Raw genomic sequence first — 23,392 nt, 5'->3', positions numbered from 1 at the left:
TCAGAACAGGAGAAGGATCTTTGCTTTGGGGCGGCGTAATTACCAAAGAATATTCCATTAGAATTTCACGGCGCATTAGATGCTGCCACTGCCGCCAAAAGTGGCAGAAAGTTTTCGGTGTGTGTTAATGCTCTCTGCCTTTGGAGGCTGGCCAGGAGTAGGCAGGACACACGCCAGCAAATGGCCGCCAATTCGGGCGGAAAAACTTTGGCCAAAACTTTGCATGCTTCCTGGCGGCGGAAGCTCTTGGCACTCGATTTGTATGTACAACATTGGCCGGCAGCAGCACTCGAGTCTCTCGACTCTCTGCCATTTGTCTGGCGGCAGCAGCATCATTCTGGGTTTGTGTGCCTCGAAATCCCTGGCAATCAATCAATTGGCCCCAAAGACTGAACTGGCGGCTAATTGGAGCGTCTAAAAGAGCCAAAGAAATGGACAAAAAGAGCAGCTAAAAGACCAAACAAACGGCCATAAGAGGGAGCAAGGAAATGGCAAACGTTGTGTGTCCATTAGGGGGAAGTGCCACAAAAACTTAAAGTAAAATGGGAACATGGAACAAATCGGAAATTCCCCTCAAAAACTGATTTGAAACATGATTAATCAATCAGTTATTCAACGACTTGCAGCGCAGTGAATAAAATCTCGTAAATTCCATCAAAATTGGTAGCCAGACCATACAGAAATTACGCATACGGCAAGTGTGACAGTGTAAAAAAGTCGGAGGCAGTTGCATATTTCATGGCTAATTGAGTGGCAACTTGGGAGCAATGAGCTGGCAGAGCAGGCTTTGGCCTCATAAATAATTGATAATGGGAGCCATGGAGCTGGAAACTGCAAATGTTTCCAGATACTCCCATGGAAAAGCCACGAGACACACGCAGTAGAAAGTTATAGGAATGCACCTGCCAAACGCACACCAAGAATGAACGCAGGAACGCACTGCCACATTGGCAAATTTAAGCACACAGACTGCCACACAGCTACAGCAACGATTGGACTCCCCAAAACTGTGGCACGCAGTTGCCGGCACGGGCTACAAATGCTCCTATGGAAACGCTTAACAATAATGATGCTCGATGTTGCTGCTGCTGCTGCTGCTGCCATGGCATCCCACGCCCTTGATGGCTGTCGTGTTTTCAGCGATTGCCCCACACATCCCATGCCCTGCCACATGGGGCAGATAGCTTCAGGCAACGAAACTTTGCTCTCTCTCTCTATCTCTCTCTCTAGTGCTTCTCCTCTGTGCACACACACAAAAGTCATCGACAATAATGAGATGGTAATGTTAATGAAATTTGTTGCCTCGCCAGAGGATCGCATGGGTTACGAGCCAGAGTGAAGGGACTAAACTACTAATGAAGTCATTGATAAGCACACACAAAACACAACAGAACGAAGGAGCGATGGCATTCATGTAAAGAGAAAGCATCCATCTAGACACACACACACACGCAGACAGGCAGACAGACAGACAGACAGCCATCTATAACCAAGAGTTGATTAGGTCATAAGAGTCATTCGGCTGCATATTTGGGGCTGATGCTGCTGCTGCCACGCGAGAGACAATGTCCTGGCATTACTCAACAGAAGGAGCAGCAGCAGCAACAGCAGGAAGAGGGGGAACAATCTGCTACGACTGACTGAATGCCATTGCTGCTGCTGCTATTGCTGCTGCTGCTATTTGTACTTGAAATCTCATTAAAGTTGAAGCCCTTGTCTGCTGCTGAAGGAGTGGCAAGAACGGAAGCTGTTGCCAGGAGCCTCCTCTCATTGCTAGTTTGAGCCCTGCCCTGCCCTGCCCTTTGCCATAACGACAAAATTTAATTATACAACACAAAAGCCGAAAACGAGGCAGAAGAACGAGGAGGGCAAAAGGCGGCAGTGACAGAGTCTGAGGGCAACATCAACAAAAGCTGCGGCAAATTGAAATTTTTGACTTTTGACTTGGCCTTAGCCAAGGGGATCCTCTTCTAGTGAGAGACGCTGCTGGATCCTGCACACCCACTGGCCAAAGGATCCACACGGTGGCCATTCCCTCAAGGTTTTTCCTTCTTTCAACTATTTTCTTGCCTTAACACAGAATACTTCGCATGCATGTGCTTCATTTTCTTTTTACCAAAAAATTTAAAAAGTGTGAGGCAAAAAAAGTTAAGCCACACGCCTTACCCCCCCCTTGCCGACACGCCCACGCAAAGAGGCAAAGTGCAGCTGGTATAATAATTGCGGTTATTTGCCCAGGAGGCGAGAGGCTGCATGAACATCCTGCGGTCATCCTGCGGTTAACCAATTGGGCGGGCTCGCAGGGAGAGGCATGCGAGGCTCACACCTCCACATGCACAGAGAGAGAGAGAGAGAGCAGACACGTCTCCAGACCGGAATCACAAAGGCATAACCGCCCGATGGAAGGATAGTTACAGCTCTTTATATGTGTGCCCCAGGGGAGTGGGAGGAGCAGTAGGAGGAGGATGGAAGGAAGGAAGAACGGAAGAACGGAAGGATGGATGGATGGTTGGTTTCCTCTTGAAAGACACGAGGCATTTCTAATACCCTTCAAGAATGAAGCGCCACCGCAATGCGCTCCCCAAGAGCCAGATGGATTACGTTCGGTGTCGCCCAGGAAGACGACCCCATCCTAAAGGTGCTGAACCCAACTCGACTTTGTTGCCACAGAAAAACTGCTGACTTGGCCAGAAGGCAGACAGCCAGAGAGGCAAACAGATAGACAGACAGTCATTGAGTCAGCCAGGAAGTGGGGCCAAAAGAAGGCCGGCAGCAGGTGAGGTGCGAGCAGCCAGAGAAAACGAGACTTCCGCCTGAGCTGATGCCAGGGCTTTGGAGATGGATATGGCAGAGGAGCAGCCTTACGAACGGGCGGACAGACAGACAGAGGGACAGAACACTCGACCACAAAAGCATAAGTTGCCAATTAAACTGGAATGCTTTGCTGCCCCTCTGCAGCAGCAGCACCAGTAGGAAAAGCATCCTCTGTATTCCGTGCACCACAATCTCTTCTGTATCTGCTGCCTGCGGCACTTACTCCTGCAACACTGTGGTGGAATAAAGAGAGAGAGAGAGAGAGAGAGACGGCTCTGGAACATCCTAGAGCTTGGCATTAATTTCATAACCTGCCTTTTTATGGCCAACTACCCAAATTGGGTCAACATTGACAATGGCCAGGCGCCAGCAGAGGCAGGAGCACAGGCACACAAAGGCAGAGGCAGGATGGGGCAAGCCACTTCACTTGGTTCGCACTCGCCATTCATTTTGTTGGGTGGGGGACCAGCTGCCACATCCGTTTTGGCCCAGTCTCGCACTTTTTGGAGTGTAGTAATAATTATCGCTGCCTCGCTGGCTCTTCCTCTTTGCAATTATGCAAATTTGCGGCCAAAACTAATTGTCTATGGTTCCGCTTTTCGCCTTACACTTTGCCCTCATTCTTTCCCAATTCAAGTACTTACTTGATCCGATTGTAGACCAGCAGCTCCGCAATATCCCGGCCCAGTCCCGAGTATGTGGTCTCCACAAACACCAGAACCTTGGGATCGATGCGTAGACGCGCCTCGGAGCGATGATCGGGCGCTGGGGAGGCATCTCTGACATGTTTACCCGCCGCATTGATCATCCGACAGTGGATGATGGGCGCCGGATGTGTGTCCCGCTGAATGAGGCTGCAAATGAAGGAACAAAGAGAAGAATATTAGAGTGGGGAAATACAATTTTAACCTTTAATTCCTTATCCTTTGGCTGCTCAAAGCAATTAACCTAACGAGATACTAAAATTGATGCCTGAAAAAATGTGCAACAAATAAGATGAATAAATAAAATTGGGGAGCCAAACAAAATGTAGCACGTAAAACGTAAAAAATGCAACATTTAATGGGTGGGAAAAACATAAGAGAAAATGGGGATAGCTGCAGAAAGCAGAAGAAGGAGGAGCTCTTCTGTTGGCAAAAGGAGAAGAGCGAGCAGCTTTTCCACTGAAGAAGCAACAGCAGAGGCAGCTGTGGAACTGCTTCCTCTGAAGAAGCAGCAGAAGAGGCAAGACCACAGCCAGCGGCATTCATTTATTGTATTTGCCTTGTCAGACGAACATTGCAGTGGGTGGAGAGAGACGAACACACACACACACACACACAAATACGAACAGAACATGCTGTATGCCAAAAGTGAAGTAGCAATGAAGAAGCGCGAGAAGGAGTGACGGGCAGGAGTGTGTGGTAGCCACAAATTGAGATACGCGACAACACGTTGCGTATGCGTAATGTGGCAACAACGTTGCTGCTGCTGCCACACACGCTGTCGTTAGCGGTGTGGCCTCCATCTACAGTTTGCTGTTTTGCTGTTTGCCGCAAGATAAAAGCCAAGACCATCTGCTGCTGTTCAACCAAGATACAGATACACCGAATTTGCCCCCGTCCCACATATCTTCATTTGCACGGTTTATGGGGAGGAGTGTGTGGGTGTGGGGTGTCCTTTAAAGAACAACAACAATCTGGCGGGGCGCCTCTCATTAACAAACCAACGAAACGACCTGTAAAACCAAGGCAGCTCCCGCTCTAATGTGAATTTGTGTGCCCTGAATTCGGAGTCCCTGCTATCGCCCTTTTTGGGTGTTGCCTCTCCCCTCCCTCTGCCACTTTGTGGGTCCGAACTTTTCTCATGCGAGTGGAAAAGTTGCACAAGAAGAGACAGAATCCCCTTTGACCTGGGCAAGTTTTTGTATTTAGATTTTATCAGAATTTCACCTGCAACTTTGGCTGCCGCTGCCGCTGCCCCTGCTGCTGTTGCTGTTGCACCTTCCACAGCCTTTCTGCTGCCTCGCCTCCTTGCTCCCATTTCTTATCCTTTCTGTTGCCAAAGAGCAAAGCATTTTATTATAAAGCTTATGCAATTTCCACATATCCTTGCAACTACTTCCTGCCGCCTAACCTTTGGGCCAACCTTTCGCAGGACAGCAGTACATTACATTACAACGGAAGGAGCAGCAGCAGCAAAGAGTCCTCGAATCAAGGAGCTACATCCTGGCACTGGCAACATGTGTAGAAACCCTTTTTGCTGAGAGCCGTAAAATTAACAAAAACCTATTAGGCCAAGCCCCCGAAATCCCAAGTAAAGCGTAGACAGGCTGAGACCAGGACTCCTACTCCTTCTACTCGTGCTCTTTGGCTAAATGTAAATACTTTTTGCATTACAAAACCGTGCAGGGGGAGCAGCAGGAGGACTCTCGCTCTGTGGCAGGCACTGTGCACCATGGACTGTGCTTGAAGGCTCTGGCAAAACTTTTGCACTGCCAAAACAAAATATTTAGATAGCAGCAACACACAACAGTTCTCCCACACACACTCGCACATGTGTACTCCCCCATAGCAGAGACACAGACGGACATACGCTGTAGCAAATCTAAATACAAATAGAAAGAACAACTCCAGCCAGGCCGGGCTCCCAAAAAAGTTTCTTCTTTTTTTGATTTCTCGGCCCCTGCATGAAATGCCCTATAAACACGGCAGAGACAGACAGGGGGAGAGACCAAGAGTCGAGTACAAGTGCAGGATATAATGTGGGAGAGAATGCTCTTTAAATCAAAAACATAAGCCATAAACACAGAGCGTATAAGTTTTTGCCTTAGTTTTTGGAATGCAAAAGAGAAAAAGAGTACGAGGAGAGGCGAGTGTGTCCATAATAATGGGAGATTATTCAAAGGCAAAGTGGCATATTCATCAGTGTAAAATTAGGCAGTTGGTGAGGGGAATGTTGGGTGCTTTTGGGGCTACGTTTTGGTCGAGAGATAACTATTATTTTTAGGGCATAGTTTTGGCAATGAAAAATATTAGTAGAAGGCAGACACGGAACAACTCTCCATATATCTTTTCAGTGCGAAACTGCTCAGCAATTACTGCAAGCAAATCTACAATAAATTATTGAATTATTAAATACTTTAGACACTTTTCACATCTGATTTGCCTACGTTCATGGCAGCTCTTTGCAGTATCTCTAAGAATGCTCTCCATAGAAATGCTTCTCTACAATTCCACATTTGTTTGCCATGCCAAAAATATATTTTTCCTCTCCTCAAATATTATTCTTTAAGCAGAACTAATTCCACAGTTTTTGTTTGTACTTTTTATAGGACACTTTCGTGGCTCATCAGCAAAACGGGAACAACTTCTGATGGCTCGCGTGCCGTGACCCTTGCTCGAACGATGATGAAGAAACTTTGTTGTGCTGCTTGGCTGTGCTCCTCTTGTGCCTCTTGTTTGCATTTCGTGCAACATTTGCGGGTGGAAACTCTGCCAAACAGTCGGCAGTCCGCCAGTGAGCCAGTGAGGCATGCAACCTGGCCGGGGCCTCACTTCGCTGATTTATTTGTGCACAGCACAAAATTTCCGTTTCCGTTTTTCGAGAAGGAAGAGGATTCGAAGAGAGGGACGAGGCAGGCAGCAGGCGGCAGCGTGGCACGGGGGCAAGGACTACGAACGAAAGCGTCTCCGTTGCAAAGTTTCGTCTTTTGTTGCTGCATAAATTAGGCAACAAAAAGTCAGTTTATGCATTTGCGACGTGTTATTTATGCGGGCGTGCAACAAACTTGGCCACTCTCTGCCGCTCTTTCTCACTCTGTTGCACAGTGTGGAGCATGGGGCATGGGGCATGGGGCATGACCATGAGCGTGGCATGGCCAAGGCTTATTAGTCAACGTTGAAGACATGACACGCGGGAGGCGTTTTTATTGAATCCGTGAGCGCATAAATTCGCCGCAAGCTCAAGCACAAGCGGGGTTTGGGTATTTCCTAAGATTTTCTTCTGCTTTTCCCCAGCATTTTCCTTGCGAGAAAAGCGGGTCAGCAATGCACGCGCACAGACAATAAATCGTATGTAAAAATTTGTAATAAATTTGCAAAGTAGCAAATGCATGCAGCAGCAGCAGCCGCCGCTTGCCTCAGCAGAAGAGACTCGCTCTTGCCACAAAACGAGGCGCATACGTAATGTTAAAGCGCCCCCAAAAAAAGAGAGAAATCGAGAGGCAGTCCCCAGTCGGAAATGCATAATAAAATGGGAATCTAGCACAAGGATATGGCGAATAGAAAAAAAATATGATATCTAAGGACAAAAAATAAAAGGAAAAAACAATTTACTTGCGCCAAAAAATGAATAAAGCAAATACAAAAAAAAAAGGAAAAACCAAAAAGAAAACCTACAATTACTGAGGGGGGAAGGGGAAAAACCAACTTTTTGTAAGGCGTAAGCCCCTGCCTTTTTTTGGGTGGAAGTTCTACTTTTTCTGGGGTGCAAAATGCAAATATAAAAAGCAAACGAATCCCCCCCCAAATTGAGGGGCGAAAGAAGACAAAGCGCCGGCCACTTAAACATTCGAAATGGGGAGAAAAATGATGAAAAAGGAGCCGAGCAAAGAGAGGCAAAAGTGGAGCGCAGGTTTAAAGGGGAAAAACTAAGCAAAGAGTGGGGAGGACTAAGGGAAAAACTAAGCCACAAATTTAGTGAAAAACTGCAGCACCGAATCGCCTGTCAATGTCAGTGGCAGGCAACAGCCACACGGTTTTGATCAGCTTATTTCGGTTATTAAAAACTTGAATGAAAGCGGAAGCTTCTGCTGCTGCTGCAATATTGCTGCAATCCTTAAGCCCCAATATTTTGCTCCTGCGAGCAAAACAGCAGCGAAGAATTTCCCAGGCAGCAGCCACTTAAGAACAATGAAAATTGCACAGACCGAAGCAGGCAGGCAGGGCAGGCAGGGCAGACAGGCGGCAGGCAGGCAGCCGATGAATAACACTTGAAATAAAGACTCCCGACATGCGACTCAGCGGCTCAACGACTCGCCGATTGCGGTGCTCGTCGGTCGGTTGCCAGGGAAATGCAGCAAAAAAAAAACAAGAAAAAAAGTTAATTAAATAAATCAAGCCAAGTTCAATTGAATTGCAGCCGGGAAATGAGTGGGAAAATGTCAGTGGAGAGGCCAAAGGCAAAGGCAGCGAGGAGAAAGGCAAGACAAGGAGAGGACAGGACACAGCACAGGACGCCAGAGTGTCTGGCAGGAGCAGCAGCAGAACTCTGGACTCAGGACTCTGGCAAATGAACTGTGAACAAAGGGGAGTGGCGAAAGGGGGGAGTCGTTGAAAATAGCCTCAGAAACGGGAGAGCAGGGGCGAAAATGCAAAAGGCGTCTCCGAGCGAATGTTCGTCTGTCCGTCCGTTTGTCCGTCTGTCGTGTTTGGCCCTCTGTTTGTGCGTTTGTTTGTTTGTAATTGCATTTAAAGCAAATAAATGTAATTATTTATTGCATTTCGCAGCATTCGCCCACAGACAGAACGAAACAGCGGACGGCGGACAGCGGACAGCGGCGGCACAACGTGGAGTCCTTCAATGAAGCAAAAGCCTTATGGCCAAATGGATTTCTGTGCAAATACGCATATGGACCGACGGACAGACGTGTGTAATCACATTTAAAAAAAATGTTAACACACACAGGGAACTCAAATTGAATGTAAAGATAGCAGGACCATCGCTCATTCATAATCGCATTTGCAATTAAAATATTTAGTCAATTAATGCACGCGAAAATATGAAAACACATCACGTCACGCGGCGCCACGCAATTTTCCTGCATTTAAAAGTCTGGCAGTAATTCATATGTTGATTATCGCATGCAGCAGGCAGGCAGGCAGGGCAGCATTTTAGTTTAGAGTTGATTTTATTTTCAGAAATAAAACACATCCACTCCAATCCACTGCAGGCCTTCCCAACATCAAATTGCATTTATCGCACTTCTCACGCAAAGCAAATAATGTCCTAAAAACATCCAAAACACAGAACTCCCAAAGTGACAGCGAAGTGGATTTCCGTGTGTGTGCGTGTGTTTGTTGGTGTGCTTTGGGACGTGTTTATGTGGTGACAGGCATTCCATTGCCCGTCCGATTCGACTAACAGGCGACAAGATAGTCGCAAGCTAATCGAATAAACTGCCACGAGCAATTAGCGTTCTAAATGGAATAAACAAATAGTCCGCAAAACAGAATGAAAAAAGAGTGTAGAATGTGGAGTGGAAAATCAGTTTTCCTTAATTGTTTTTCCTGTTTTTTCCCCATCAAATTTTCTGACATAATCCGACACTCAATTAAAATTCAGAATTAGGAATTACATTTTACTGCAAAATGCATGCAAATTGCACTGCACATTTGTTGTTGTGTGGTGTGTGATGTGTTTTGTGTGTGTTTTGTCAGGTTTTTGCATTACAAATCAATTATTGCACTCGTCCCAGGCGACAGGCGGGTGGCACAGCAGAGGGAGAGCGGTGTCCATGTCAGTGGGAGCGTGTTGTTGCTCTCGGTTTAGCCGTCTGTCTCTTGCCTGTTAGCTCACTATCTCTATCTCTCTCTCTCTCTCTGTGTCTGTTTTTATCTCGATGTGTGTGCCCTGGAAGAGGGATATGATGGGATTTTGGCACAAATATTTCCAATCAAAATATACATAAAATAGAGTTTCTCAACAAATTAGCTGTAAAATCTATATCTTTGTACCTTACAATTCTTTACTTTATGCATACTCTTAGAGGATTAGCTGACTAATTCATTGTTGCTGCTCCAAAGCACCGAGTAAATAATGCAGATAGCTCTCTGCAGCTTATATTCCAGGGTATCTAAACTAACGATGCTCCCTTCAACTATTGCTCTCTTTTTGTTTTCGTCTCGCTCTCCTTCTCCTTCTCCCTGTCCGTCTGTCCATCTGTCAGTCACTCTGCATGCAAATCACGTACGTTTGCATTTTGTCAAAATGCGTTTTGCACCTACGAAAGCGAGAGAGGTGAGAGGGAGAGCAGCGTCAGTAATAACAGAAACAACAACTGCATTTACGGTTATGCATATGCGTGTTAGCATTTACTCAGAGAGTGAGTGTGTGTGTTGCGTGTGCGTGTGTGCAAATAATGACAGACGGCATAAACAAACACGCAGCACATCAGAATTCTACCGCTCTCCCGCTCTCTCCCTTTCTTCGGCTGCCATCTATGGCCACAGGGCAACCACAGCAAGGGGAAGCGGTGCAGAAACGTAAGCAGAAGCAGAAGCAGAAGCATGAGCCGGAGCCGTAGCTGTAGAGCCGAAAGGTAAAACACTCAAAAAAGTGAGGGAGAAGGAGTGTTGGCACGTCACTTGTTTCCGCCTTTTCCTACATAACGGACGGATAACCACAAGAAGCACCGGAATACACAGACACTCAAAACACACACACGCAGGCATCACGCATCATGCATCAGGCAGCAGTCCAGTGGCATGCAACAATCATTTTCGAGTCCGGAGGCCATCTCTAAATTCATTCAAATTCACCATATTTTGACACACACACCCAGAGGCATTTATAAAGATAAATTCCTCGACTCCAGGGGGATTCTTCATTCCTTGATTGATGGTTCGTCCATCCGTCGGTTGGTCAACCACTTAGCCTCCAAACTAATGAACTTTGCCACAGTTTTTGAAGTCCGTAAATTAAATTCCAAACTGCTGGCCAAAGCCCAAAAGTAAATATTTAATAATCAACTTTTGAGAACATTCTCCTTGGATCCTTTTCAAGCAAATACTCGTAGTTGTAGTGTTGCTGTGGCGTGTGGCATGGAAAAACAAAAGACTACAAGCTGCAGCACCTGCAGCAGGACCCCTACAGCAGTTCTTTCTACGGCTCCTTGGCTTCGTCCCACCATTCACACGGCTTCTCGTTCTGCTGATGAAAGTAATCAGAAAAAAACTTTCGCTCCCCCCCAGATGTTTGTGCAACTGCAGGCGGGTGGGTGGGAAGCACAGGAAACCGTTTGCTCGTTGGGAAATGTGTTTGTAAACCATAATTGCGCGCAAAAGTAGCCAACAGCTAAAGGTGAGGCATGCCCCTGCCCGCCTTTTGGTTCCTCCTCTCGGCTTTTCGTTTGCCGGAGAAATTTCATGCGAAAAATGTAATGTATAAAAGAAAATTCTACCAACTCTCACAATAATCACCGAAAAGAACACACACACATCCCAGGGAAAACTACGAGTAAAAGCGCTCACAATTATGAGCAATATTTTGCCCCCTCCGAACCGCGTTCGAGTACCACTTCAGCGCCGAAGGAAATGCCATGGCGCCACACCGAAATGAGTTTTTATTTTCGAGTATGTCAAACGGGAAGAGGGAAACCCCACCTGAGAGCTGAGAAACCAGAGCCAGGAGTAGTATTCCCTGTGAACCACAAAAAAAGGTGTTGAGCCGAGCAAAAGTGTGCCGTGTGGCACACACAGGTGCGGGGGTTGCCGCAACTTGTCGAACGGATGGCAAATTCTCTGCTTCTTTTGTCGCAGGCCATAGAAAAATCTGTTGATGATTTCCACGCCGATTCCAGCAGGTGAAAAACTTTGTGAGCGGCACTAAAACATTGGAAAACTTTTTAAGAGCGACGAAAGGAGCGCACAGCATGCATTAAAATTTTGATGGCAAACGAAAATGGAGAGAGAAGTTTTAGGAGGGAACTTTAGTTTTCGAGAATGCTCTTAAATCATTATGGGTATGTGTATGTGCATCTTTTCCAATTTAATCTCACACTTCTCTACTCTTTTTCCAAGGCACCTGATTGTTGCTGATTTTAATTTAATTTTCAGCATATTTTCAGCAATATGCCAGCAGGACCCTGGCTGCCCCTGGCTGCCTCTGTAAACCCACTTGAAAATGAACAAGCAGAAGAAATGAAAGTCGGAAAAAAGAGAATAGGGATCCAATCAAACAGGGAACACAAAACAAAAGGTGCTGCTGCTGTTGCTGCTGCTGCCCCCACAACAAACAATGAGCTATGCGGCCAGAGGAGTAACAGACATCAAGTGCATTTTCCCCACTTGAGCACACAATGAAAATTCGCTGGAAAATGCCCAAAAAAGAGGAGGATAGTCTCTCCCTTTCCCGGGCTTTCATTTGGTGTTGTTCGTAGTTGTTGCACTCACCCATTAAATACGCCCGTATCGACATAATGCGTGTAGTAGAAAATGCTAACCATCGTGATGGCAAACAGGGCAAAAACACATCGTCGCACATTGAAGCCAATGCAACGACGTGCAATTAAATTACAACAATGGCACATCCATCCCATAGAATAGGATCCACTGCCTGGCCCCTGATGGCCGTTGCCGTTGCCGCTGCTGCTGCCGGCGATACCAATTGACGTTGATGATGAGGTGCACGAGTTGCTGCTGCTGCTGCTGCTGCTGCTGTTGTTGCCACTGTTGATGTGGCCATTGCCGTTGCCATTCGCATTCGATTTCAGCTTGTACGTGACAATGCTGGAGGCATTTGTATCCTCCAAAGGCAATAGCATTGTGCGATCTGTGGTAGTTCCAGTTCCGTGACCATTGCCAAAATGCTTATTGAAATTGCCATCCGCACAGGCACTTTCATTGGCTTCCGTTTCCGCATTCGCATCCTGCCTCTGCATCTGTGGCTTCGTAATGAGTTTTTCATATTTGTTGCGATTTGTTGCATGATGTATATTCGTGGTTGCACCTCTTGCTGTTGTCTCTCCAGATGATATTGTCATATTGTTGCTGGGTAATAAAGCTTTTCTATAGCTTTTGTCCAGCTGCTGCTGCTGCTGCTGCTGTTGTCAATCGGTGGTTCTATCTACGAGTAAATGTATCTCAATCTATGTTTGACTTTCTCTCTCGCTCTCGCTTATAATTGGCAGCGTTTCCTTGCTTCAGGGATATGTATGCATGTCTTTCTGTCTTTCTGTTTAATAATTATCAAAATATAAGTTCTCGTTTATGGCACTGGCTTCTTCTTGGCTTAACTTAGCTCTTTTCTCCACTCAAACTTTTGTATTTTCCCATGCGTGTATAAATTTCAATCTCTCTCTCTCTCTCTGTTGTTTTTCCTGCCGTTGTATATCCTGTTACATCTGTGTTGTGTCTGTATTGTTCGCATCGGTTACTTTTCACTTTTTCGCCATTTGATATGTTTCCAAATTTTCAGATACTCATTTTGTGGCATGGCCATTGTGTGGCATATGGCATGGAGTGGCAGCTCTTCTTGTCGAGTGGCAGCATTATCAGTCATAGAGGGAGAGAGACCCCGTTCTAGTTTTCACACACAATCAGACATTGACTGGTTCCACAGTCTCGCTTCCAGTCCGTCTTATCTGCAATACGTAAAGAATCAGAAAAAAAAACATTATAAATAAATAATTGTCTTTTGGTTGTGTAAACAAATATCTACAACAAATGTCGCAACAACTGGGCGTGGGGGGGCTTTTCCCTTATTGACTTTTCATTAGTGGGGCAAAAGAGATATAAACATAGAGATATAGATAAATGTGCCTGCAGATAGGTATGGGTAGTACGTGTAAATATTTGGGGGAATGTAGTTCAACTTCTGTTTGTTTGACCATTAAAGTGGACAGACACTTGCCTCTATTCAGCGATTTATGTGGACACGAGGGGAGTGTCGAAACATGGAACTTGGAGCTCAATGACTTCCTTGTATGCAGAAACATTTCATAATCGTCAGAGTCGTTCCTTTAAAATTCAAATAAAACTTGAAACATGTTTTGCAAATAAATATTCAAAAATAACAAACAGTTTCTGCCACGAAGCTTTACTAACTCCAAACTGAAACAGAATGATTTTGCTGTTGGAAGCTCTCTCCAAAAGTCAGAGTGAAAATCCCATAAATTGAGATTCCAATTGCAAAATTACGATGTCTATAAATTTCGATTCCCTTTTTGCTACTCCAATTTCAATTTGCAACATAAATTCCCATTATCACTTGTACCTGTGGTGGCACAGGTGGCACCTTTTGCATATCAGCACTTTCTCCAATGTGTGGGTGTATCGATAAACGCCATCACAACTAATTGATGATGACATTTGTTTGTGCAACCCCGATTCAATTTGGAATTGAAATTGCTTCCAAAGGACACTCAAAAATTGGTGTTGGTATATCTTCTCGAGCGTCTACAGGACCCGCCCAGTGCCTTGAACACATAGACACGACATTTCGTCAATTTATTTGTCCGAACATCTCGAATGGAATGCAAACAGAAGGAACTGCTGCTCTGCAAATAAAGCGACAAATTGTCAAAGCCACAAATGGCAAATGGGAAATCATACACACACTGAACGCTCTGAAGATACAAATGTCTCTGGGGAGGGTTCCATCTCTATATCTATGTGCTTGTATTTGTATCTGTATCCGTGTTTATGTGTGTGTGTTTTTAGCCATTAACTGCATATGCCTGCCGCAGTTTGCAGGGGCTCTTAATGGCCTCAGAGATGGCAGCAGGCAGATAGAACCCTCACGTATTTGAGCGGCGGCGGCGGCATGCTCTTGTATTCCGGTTCCGGAGTTTAATTGGAAATGCCTGGCTGTTGCGGCTGTCAACCGAAAAATAAAGACAACATACTTCTGGGGCGCTTTATGGGCTAACAAAATGAGTCAATAATGAGTTTTAGATGGCCTCCACAACCGAAACAAAAAACCACACAATGTTTGTCATGATTTTATGTCCTCGATAAACATGGAACATGTGTTCGAGATAACAGCAAAAAGAGAGTGAGAGTAAGAAAGGGAGAACGGTTATTCCTGTAGCTTTCCCTTACCCTCTCGAATCAATAATCTTCAATTCCTTGAAAACTTCAATCTTCAATTGATCAATTTCACATCTTTAAACATTTAAGAAATCACAGGGAAAGAGAGTGATGGAGCGAGCGTGAAAACTCATATAAATCGAAGTTTCCTTCTTTCACTTTAAGCATACTTTTATCAATTTTCCAACTCCTTCTGCCACACCCCCTGCCTTACCCTAACCCTTCTCGGAAATCACACTCTTTAGTTCGAACTTCATTTCAGTCCAAAGTCACTTCATAAGCAACTCTCGCCGCAGCACTCCCGCGCTGTTCCTCTCCCTTTCGAATCTTGAGAAACACTTGCAGCAATTTATAAACTGAATTCTTGGTCCATCAGTGGAGGAGGAGGAGGAGGAGCAGCAGCAGCAGCAGCCACACACAGCACGGGCAAGAAATAACAATGGAGGAGAAGGAGAAGCTACTGGAGGGTGTCCTTCTGCCCTTGTTTTTCTCTGCATGTTACAAATTTATCATTAAAATGTCAAAACTTAAATTGATTCAAAAAGTTTAGCAGCAGCAGTGACAATGCCGCGCCGCCCCGACCCCCGCATCAGCGGCAGATTCCGGCTTCTGCAGAAAGAAAAGAAAAGTTTACTGTTCTCGGAAAAGCTTTTCCCGCTTGCTGCTGCTGCTGCTGCTGCTCGTGCGGCGGCTGCATACTTTAAGGCGCGCTGCTTGGAAAAATAACTTTGTGCGTTTTCTTCGTTAGGCAAACTTGTTTAATTTCCTCTTCAATTGCCCAAGAAACCAAGCGAGACACAATCCAAAAGTTGGACCTGCATCCTCTCTTCTGCTGCACAATCCTCCCAGTGCTAGAAGCTTCATTTGTTTTCCTGGAATTTTCTTGTGGAACTCTTCAGGAGAGGGATATAAGGATTTGGCCTAAGTGAAGAGAGTAGTGAAGGTTTGGTGACTTTTTGAAGGTCGAAGGATCTACCTTCCAAAGATGGCTTAGAGATAGATGATAGCTTGAAAAGAATCAATCGATCTGCAGCAACCCCAAAGAACGGTTCACTTTTAGGTGAAATTCTATCCAAAGGTAAATGATCGCATTTGGATCTCCATATGATTCCCAACGCTCTAGACTTCAGCACTATTTCATCCTTTCAGAGTATCTCCATCTTCGACTCACAAATTCCACCTTTCAATTGCTTTCGCTGCTCAGTGGTTTTTCTTAACTTTTCCATTTAATTGCAGTATTTGTTTGCTGGTGATTTGCCTGTCAGTCAGTCTCAAGCTCATTCTTCAATCCACCTTTATAATTGACTTAAGGTTTTATGATTTCCCCTCCATAACACATATCCCATGTCACCAAACAGTTTATTCGAATTAAACTCTCGAAAGTTCTATTCTGTTTACTCGAAATTCGTTTTTCTGTTCTTTTTGGGGAAGGCGAAAACTTTTTCACACTTTTTCCTTAAATGCATTTTTTTCGTGGCTGGGCTGGGAGGGAAATGGTTTTAAAAACTATTTATTTTACGATACATTTTGTTTACATTTCGGAAGCATAGACAAGACTCTCCTCAGCATATTTCTCTCTCTCTCTCTCTGTCTAAATTGCATTGAGGACGTGAGCAGGGGCATCGCGTTGAAGGGCACCCCTGAGATGCCTGCCATCCACACTGCGCCCCATTCTGCGGCTGCATGCAGCGCCCCTGCTGCTTGGCGCTCTTTTGCCTGCCTTTTGTGTGTTGGCCATTTATCAGTCAGCCCCCAAAATGTTTGTTGTTGCTTTGCCTAGAGTACCCTATGATTTGTTGGGTATGCCACCCATTGTGGGCATTTTGTGTGGTGTGCCATGGATTCAAGGCAGCCTTCCAGGTAGCTTACCATCAAAGAAAGTGTCAGAATTAATTCTGAGTTCTCATCGATATTCACCAATTAATGGGCATCGTCTAGTCCAAATCTCTTGTAAAGTTCGATTTATTTTCATTTGTTTTTTTTTGGCTGCTGCTGCTGCTGTTACCACTGCCGTATGTTTGTCTTCTCTTCTGTTGCTCTATTTTCTGTATTTTTTGTTAGTTTTTCGCGCATTCACACCCAACCCCTGACACCGTGCCCCCTGCTGACCGGACTGCCTGTCAGTGTGCAACATATTGATAATCGTTTTCAATTTGTGCAACAACAATAGCAGCAGCAGCAGCCAGCAACAAAAAAATTAATTGTCTTTAGTAAATTGAATGCAACAGAAATAAACAAACAACTTTTGGACAAATGACTTTGGCTTTAAGCCCTCCCCCTCGCCTCCCTGAACCATGCTTTTGACCCACTGACAGCTACAGAGTCTTGGTTTTAACCCACAGATAGCCCCTGCCCCTTGTTTTTTAACCCACTGACAGGCACAGACAGGAAAACAATAATGACTGACTCATTCATTGGCCAGACATGACTCCAATTTCAGAGACTCCATTCTTCAGTCTCCAATTTCTGTTTCTGTTTTCTTGGTTTCTGTGTCTGATGATTGTTTTGACTGATGAATGAATGACTTTTGGCGTTCCCTTGCAGAGCGAGGAATCCGTGAGTCCATGAGTATTTCCATGGCTGATTGCTTTTTATATACATTAATGTTTTCCCCCCTTTTTGTTGGTGGCATGCGTGGGAGGCTTCCACAAAAATTGTATACCTTACAGATAAACAAATTTACGTATCTTAATGAGTTTTTCACACTTTAGCGCCTTCTGTTCGTCGTGTCTGTGTTTCTGTTGGTTTGTATCTTTGGAATATTCCATTTTCTAATGCTCTCTGCTATGCTCAGAGGTTTCTTCTTCATTATTTATGTGGCCATAAATCAGTTTGTCTGACAATTAAATTGACAGACAGATTTTCGATACATATTTTGAGGTTTGTTGTTGAGATTTTCATTGGATTTCCACTAGAAGTTGCCTTAACAAATGAATTGTTTTGCTGTTGAGTGGAGACTAATGAAGTGCTGATTTTATTTATAGGCAGGCGTGTGTCCCCGTGTTGTCAATGTCTTTCTTTTATTTGTATTTCAATTTATTTTTGTATCTATTTTCTGGAATTTGGTTGGAGTATTCCATTAGTCATAGAGGGAAAAGGTTTATTCTGTGATTTCTCACATTTATTTTGCCAGCCATTAGCCTTTCCTTTCCTACTTTTCCCCTAATTCCCTGAGCCTACTCCTTCCTCCCCTGAAATGTCTCCGCCTACTGCTCCCTCGAGTGTCTCTTGGAAGTGTCTCTTAAGTGTTTTTCCCCAACAATAATTGTGGATTCGCCTTCTGCTTCGTCTGTCAATTATCCCCCCACAACATTTGCCTAATGGTTTTTATATTTGTTTTTCCCTTGTCTCTTGGCCTTTCACTTTTCCTCAAACCCTGTTTTCCTCTTTGGCTTTTGCTTTCCATTCGCAAAATAACAGACACAGGGCACTGGGAAAACTCTCACACACTTGGAAAACACTCTCAAGTGGTATTTAGGATACAAATAAAAAAACTCATAAAACATTCACAGAGTGAGAGATATTCTCCACCTCTGTCGCTCTCTGTATCTTTTCATTTTATTGGTTAATTAAGGAATATTAGCAAACATTGAAATGCACTTTCCACACACACACACACACACACACACACATAGAAGAAAGAACTTTTGTCCAATAAAATTGACAAACATTTTTCACTGGTTGGTTTTTCCCTGTGGCCACAAATCGAACACTAAAGTGTGAATGGAAAAAGGGGAAAATACAGAAGTGGCAGGCAGCCAGGAGTGGAAGAGTGGAAGAGTGGCAGGGAAATCTGTTCAAGGAGACGACACTTTCAATGTGTTCATTTGCAGATATTGCAACAGAGAATCTAAGGGGTAAATGGTGGCAGGTATGGCACGGTGGCATGTGGCCAGAAGGCCCTGTTCAGACAGATACTGACCTACTTTTTGTCTCTAAAAATACTTCAGAGGCCCCCGTCCCAGTCCCATCGCCCCACCAATAAAATTCCAGTCTGCAAAGTGTTTCAATGTAGTATTTTACATCACTTTGATTTTTATTTCAATTTGCTGCAACTTCAGAATGGAGAGCTTAGAATGGCAGACCATGGGGCAGGGGACTAGGGGAGTGGGACGCCTCAATTGGAAGGTCTGAAGTGCCTCCAACACTTGAGGAGGCTCTGGGCTTCGGTGTGCAATTTGCACAATTGGAAAACTGTTTGCCCCAGCGCTTTGCCACTCTGCCACTGCCATAGATCCTCTTGCACTAATGAGGATTCTGTGGCAGCCCGAACACAAAAGGAGACCAACGAAGGAACTTCACAAGGATTGGCCACCGTAGGAACTGGATGCAGATACACTTAATATATATATAAATAATGAGCTGACAGATAGAATATATCTTGAGATATTTGGGGTTAATATTGTATGAGTAATTGTAGTTTGAGTAATTTTGCCTGCCATTTTCCATTTATCCTAAATCACTTTTTATGGGTCAGATATGAAAGCAGCAGCAAGCATCACATTTCCTCCTCCCCCGTCAGAAAAACAACTTTCCATAATTCAGATGCAAAAACCAGTTACAACACGATCCGATGCGATGCCTTGTGGGTCGGTCAATTGCACAAAGAACCAAAACGACTAAGAGCAAACAAGAATGAGGGAAAGAACAGGCTTCCGGGGTCGCACCTGAAGATACTCTTCGAATATTGATTCTAGGAACTGCAAGTCGTATTATCAGTAACCTTGTCCTAAGAAATTCTCAAGATATACATGCAAATGATTGAGTTTATATTCTGCATGGTGGTCCGACTTTTGTGCTTCCAATTTCCACAGATTCTTCAAGTAAAATATGTACCTGCGACTGATGCATTCTCTTCATTCCAATCCAATATTATACGGGTATTACCCACAGCTCTAGCCAAGAGGGTATTAGTCACCAAACAACGAATGCCACACCAAAGCAGCATTGGGGCTACAGAGCTGCTTATGACTTGCACTACCATGACACTGCCCCTTTCTGCTTCCTCCTCTCCTCTCCTCTTATTGTATCCTCCCACTTTGAGCGGCTCAAACCCAGCTCTGGGTTCGCTCCGCTTGTCTGCAATTTGAGGCTCTACTGTCACTCACTTTGTCTGAGGCACAGAAATGCGTGGGACGTCATCATCAGCCCACGACAAAATCTTGGCCAAAATTGTTGGTTGCACTTGCAGCAGCACCACCAGCGGTAGGGGCAGGGATTTAGGCCACAGAACGGCAAGCACTCGCTCCAATGGGTTTTGGCTGGCTCTTGCGGTTGGGGAGACTTCTCTGGTTCTGGTCTTCGTTGTAGAAGAATCCAAGAATAAAAATCATTTGCAGACATTGACAATGGCCACCCAACCCACAGCTTCCCCCTGCCCTCCCCTATCCAACCGAATGGACGCACAAGAGGGAAATGAGAAGCAAAAGCTCTACAGAGTGGGCGTCCCTTCAAAAATTGAACCCAGAAATTGCTGCAGCGGCGGCGGCGGCGGCTGTTGTTGCCACCAATTTGTGTGTGTGCGCGCCGCTGGAGATTTATTTGAGGCAGCAATTTCAAGCTCAATGCTGCACCACGAAAACGAGAAGTATCTGAAGTATCTTCAACTGAGAGTAAATATTTGTTTCTTTCTATAATTATTAACATTTTACGAGCTATTGCTGCTGTCTGCCGGGGTGTGTGCAATCAATTGGAACGCGATAATGCGGCAAAGTGATTTCAATGCCACACAGGGCATGCTCGCACTTGTGCCACATAGACAGACCTTGGATCTATCTAGCGCCCTTACCCGCCCCTTCCATTCACGAGTTAATTCAATTAATGGGAATGCGTCGTTTACACTGAAGGAAATACAAAAGATTCCACCCTATCTTTCCCATAAGTAATAATGACAGTGACGGGGATTAACAAGGCATGATATGGCAGGTTTTTCCATGAATAAAATCGAATGATTAAAGTCATTCATTAAATATAGTTACTACACAAATGAGCTTCTCCTTAACTGTTGCATTTAAGAACTTAATGTGGTAATGACTGGATTGACGACTATCTGGATCTGACTATCTATAGTGTAGGGATTGTGCTTAAACAGAGCTCTGCTCCCACAGCAACGTACACAGTTTAAAGTACAACAAAATAATTTATTTTCTTTCAAAGTAAATTGTGTGTCAATTATAGATAATGGAAATTTCATTGAACAGAGCAACAAAAAACCAAAGACAAAATGAGCTTCGCTTTAATCAAGTCATTCCCAACTAAAGATCTCTCTTTTTCGGTCGATTATCTTCACCGAAATGCCCTAATTGTTTTTCGCTTACTAAATTTCCATAGTTTTCATAGCACAGGGGCCCAAAGCCTATGCAAATATAAGCCTAATTTTAGCTCATTATGGTAACACAGAAACCAACACCCACAAGTGCAGCCCCATTCAGGGCCATCTCTTCATACCCATCCCTCTCTATCACTCCCTCTCTGTCTCTTTCCAGCTTTGATGGCAGCACAATTTTCAACACCCCTGCACCCCACTGGTAGCCCCATTTTCATCAATTTATTATGCTATTTGTGTGCGCTAAAATTAGTTAATGAAGCCGAGACTGGTATGTAATAATGGAAGGCCAAACCCTCGCCCATCGAGGCGGGAATGGGGTCTGTCGCTCATCAATATAGTGTCCATCCTACACATAAGAGTAGTGCCTGTCGCCCCTCGTTATAGTGGTGTCCCATTTATCCCCTATCGCTCCATCCTCCTTACAGTTTTGTCTATCGCTTCGTATTCTAAGGGTCTTCGAGGTGTTCCATATCCCATTTCGCAGTTTCCGCCGTTCCATACTCCATGTCTCCATGCATGCCCTATCCCAGTAGTTCCTGTTCTGTTCCGTAGTCCCTTTCCCGTTTCTGACTCACGTTCATCTGCAGCATGCAGCACGTAAACGTAGTCCCCATTCACATGTACACGTAAGCCGATCCTGGGGTTGTGATTGAACATCCCCACAGGCGCTGCCTGCAGCCCCAAGCTCATTTCACATGTTGTTGTTTGGTTGTGTGTGTGTCTGTGTGTTTGTTTGGTTGTGTGTATAAATTAATTTCCCAGGTTAACTGCAGGAGTAACGTTTTATAATTAAGCCACCAGCTGCATAATTATGAGAGGGCACAAACACCAAACACAAACAAACACCACACAGATTCACACACACACACACACACACACTTTTGCAATATTGTGGCAGGGATGTGTTGTGGCCCCACCTACTGGCTACTGGATGTCCCTGAAGAGGTAAGGATACACGCAATTGGCGACATTTAAGCACGCAACGTAAGCCCCCCGGCGGACCACGAAAACAGACTTATTATCATAATGAACCATCCAACCATTCAACAGAGAGTGCGGAGAGAAAGAGAGCGTGGAGAGTGATGTCCAGGACATGGTTAAGTGGTTTGCCGCATAATCGACGCGACTCGCACGGCCTGGGGGCACTGCCTGGGGGGCATGGCCCACGGATCGGACGACTGCCAAAGAATGCAGCTGGAAATGTTCATTAATATACAAAAGCTGGGAGGGTCATCCGCAAAGTGTCCATCAGATATCCAGGGGAAGCTCCCTCATATCCCGCTGCTCCCTTTCTCTCTGCCTCTCTCTCTTTTCGTTCGTTGTCTGGGAGCAATTCATTCTCTTTGTGGTTGTGGGGAACCTATCAAAAAGTCAGCCTGCCCCAAACTGCCACCCATCCATCTAGCGAGTCGTGGCCTCTTTTGGCCTTCGTTTTGCCATGTAAAAAGCAATAAATAATGGCCCCATTTTACGGGTTAACGATGGTTGGTTTGCACTGGGGAGGGGGTTGTGGGCGCGATGGACACGCCTTGGGAGTAGAAACATAAAAATATTTTATCCATAGACTGTTGTCTCTCGTCTCTCACTTGTGAGGCTTCAGAAGCGACAGTGGCAACACAGTCTGCTTAATGGCCATTAATAATTGTTGAATTTATGTCAGATACAGATATAGATGCAGATACAGATACAGATACATGCATTGCCATAACGTAGATACATGCACAAGTATGCATAAGCACATGCTAATTGAGTCTCAAGAGTTTCCCCGGAGTGGTGGAATATTTTCACTGCTGCTGCAGCTCATATTTATCTGTTAAAAAATGTATCCACTGCGCTGCAGCTATTTCATCGATCTGCACTCCATCTATCGCTATCTTCAAATTACAAACAAATCAGCTGCTGCCTCTCCTTCCCCTCTTCACCAACAATTTATCTGCTGTCTGCGCTCCAGTTTCTGCATAGAGTTTTTCTTTGCTTACAAATCAAAAAATCAACGTAGGCAAATAAACAAAAAATAAAAATGTAGAAGAGGAAAGAAAAGAAAAAAACGATGACGAAAAAATGTAAATAAATCATTAAATAAATATTATTCAGGGGCATCATCTTCTACAGCGCTCTGCTGGGAGTTTTCTGTTTGTCTATTCCCAATACAGCATTTTTACTGGGTAATTTTTCATTTTACAAAACAAAAGAAGAGCAGAGGCAAAGCAATGGAAAGGCGTAAGAGAAGAGAGAGGAGTGCCCCACATGGAGTATTGGGGGCGTGTGCTGCAGTTCAATGACATAATTTGTCGCAGCAAACATCAATCGAGTGGACAGGAAAGTAAGAGAGAGAAAGAGATTTGTGGGGGGGGGGGGGGGGGGGGGGGGGGGGGGGTGGAAGAAGTGGTTGCAACAATGGGGCACCAGAGCAGCCCATTGTCCAAAAGAGTCTCAACGTCAGATGTCAGAGCAACGTCCA

The 23,392-nt window shown here is 44.9% G+C and overlaps 1 protein-coding gene across 1 annotated transcript in view; it reads right to left on the bottom strand.

Moving 5' to 3' along the window:
- LOC117587508 (bifunctional heparan sulfate N-deacetylase/N-sulfotransferase) overlaps positions 1-23,392 on the bottom strand; it is a 57,901-nt gene that overhangs the window by 12,550 nt on the left and 21,959 nt on the right. The window contains exons 2-3 of the mRNA XM_034278299.1: positions 11,967-13,156; positions 3,459-3,668 (exon numbers count right to left, since the gene is read on the bottom strand). Of these exons, the coding sequence (XP_034134190.1) occupies positions 3,459-3,668; positions 11,967-12,556 (800 nt within the window). The 5' untranslated portion in view covers positions 12,557-13,156. The remainder of the gene's footprint in view (positions 1-3,458; positions 3,669-11,966; positions 13,157-23,392) is intronic.

This window comes from Drosophila guanche, unplaced genomic scaffold, assembly GCF_900245975.1.
Source record: "Drosophila guanche unplaced genomic scaffold, DGUA_6, whole genome shotgun sequence".
Taxonomy (NCBI): domain Eukaryota; kingdom Metazoa; phylum Arthropoda; class Insecta; order Diptera; family Drosophilidae; genus Drosophila; species Drosophila guanche.
The sequence above is the reverse complement of the archived record's forward strand: the minus strand, read 5'-3'. Positions and strand labels throughout refer to the sequence as shown.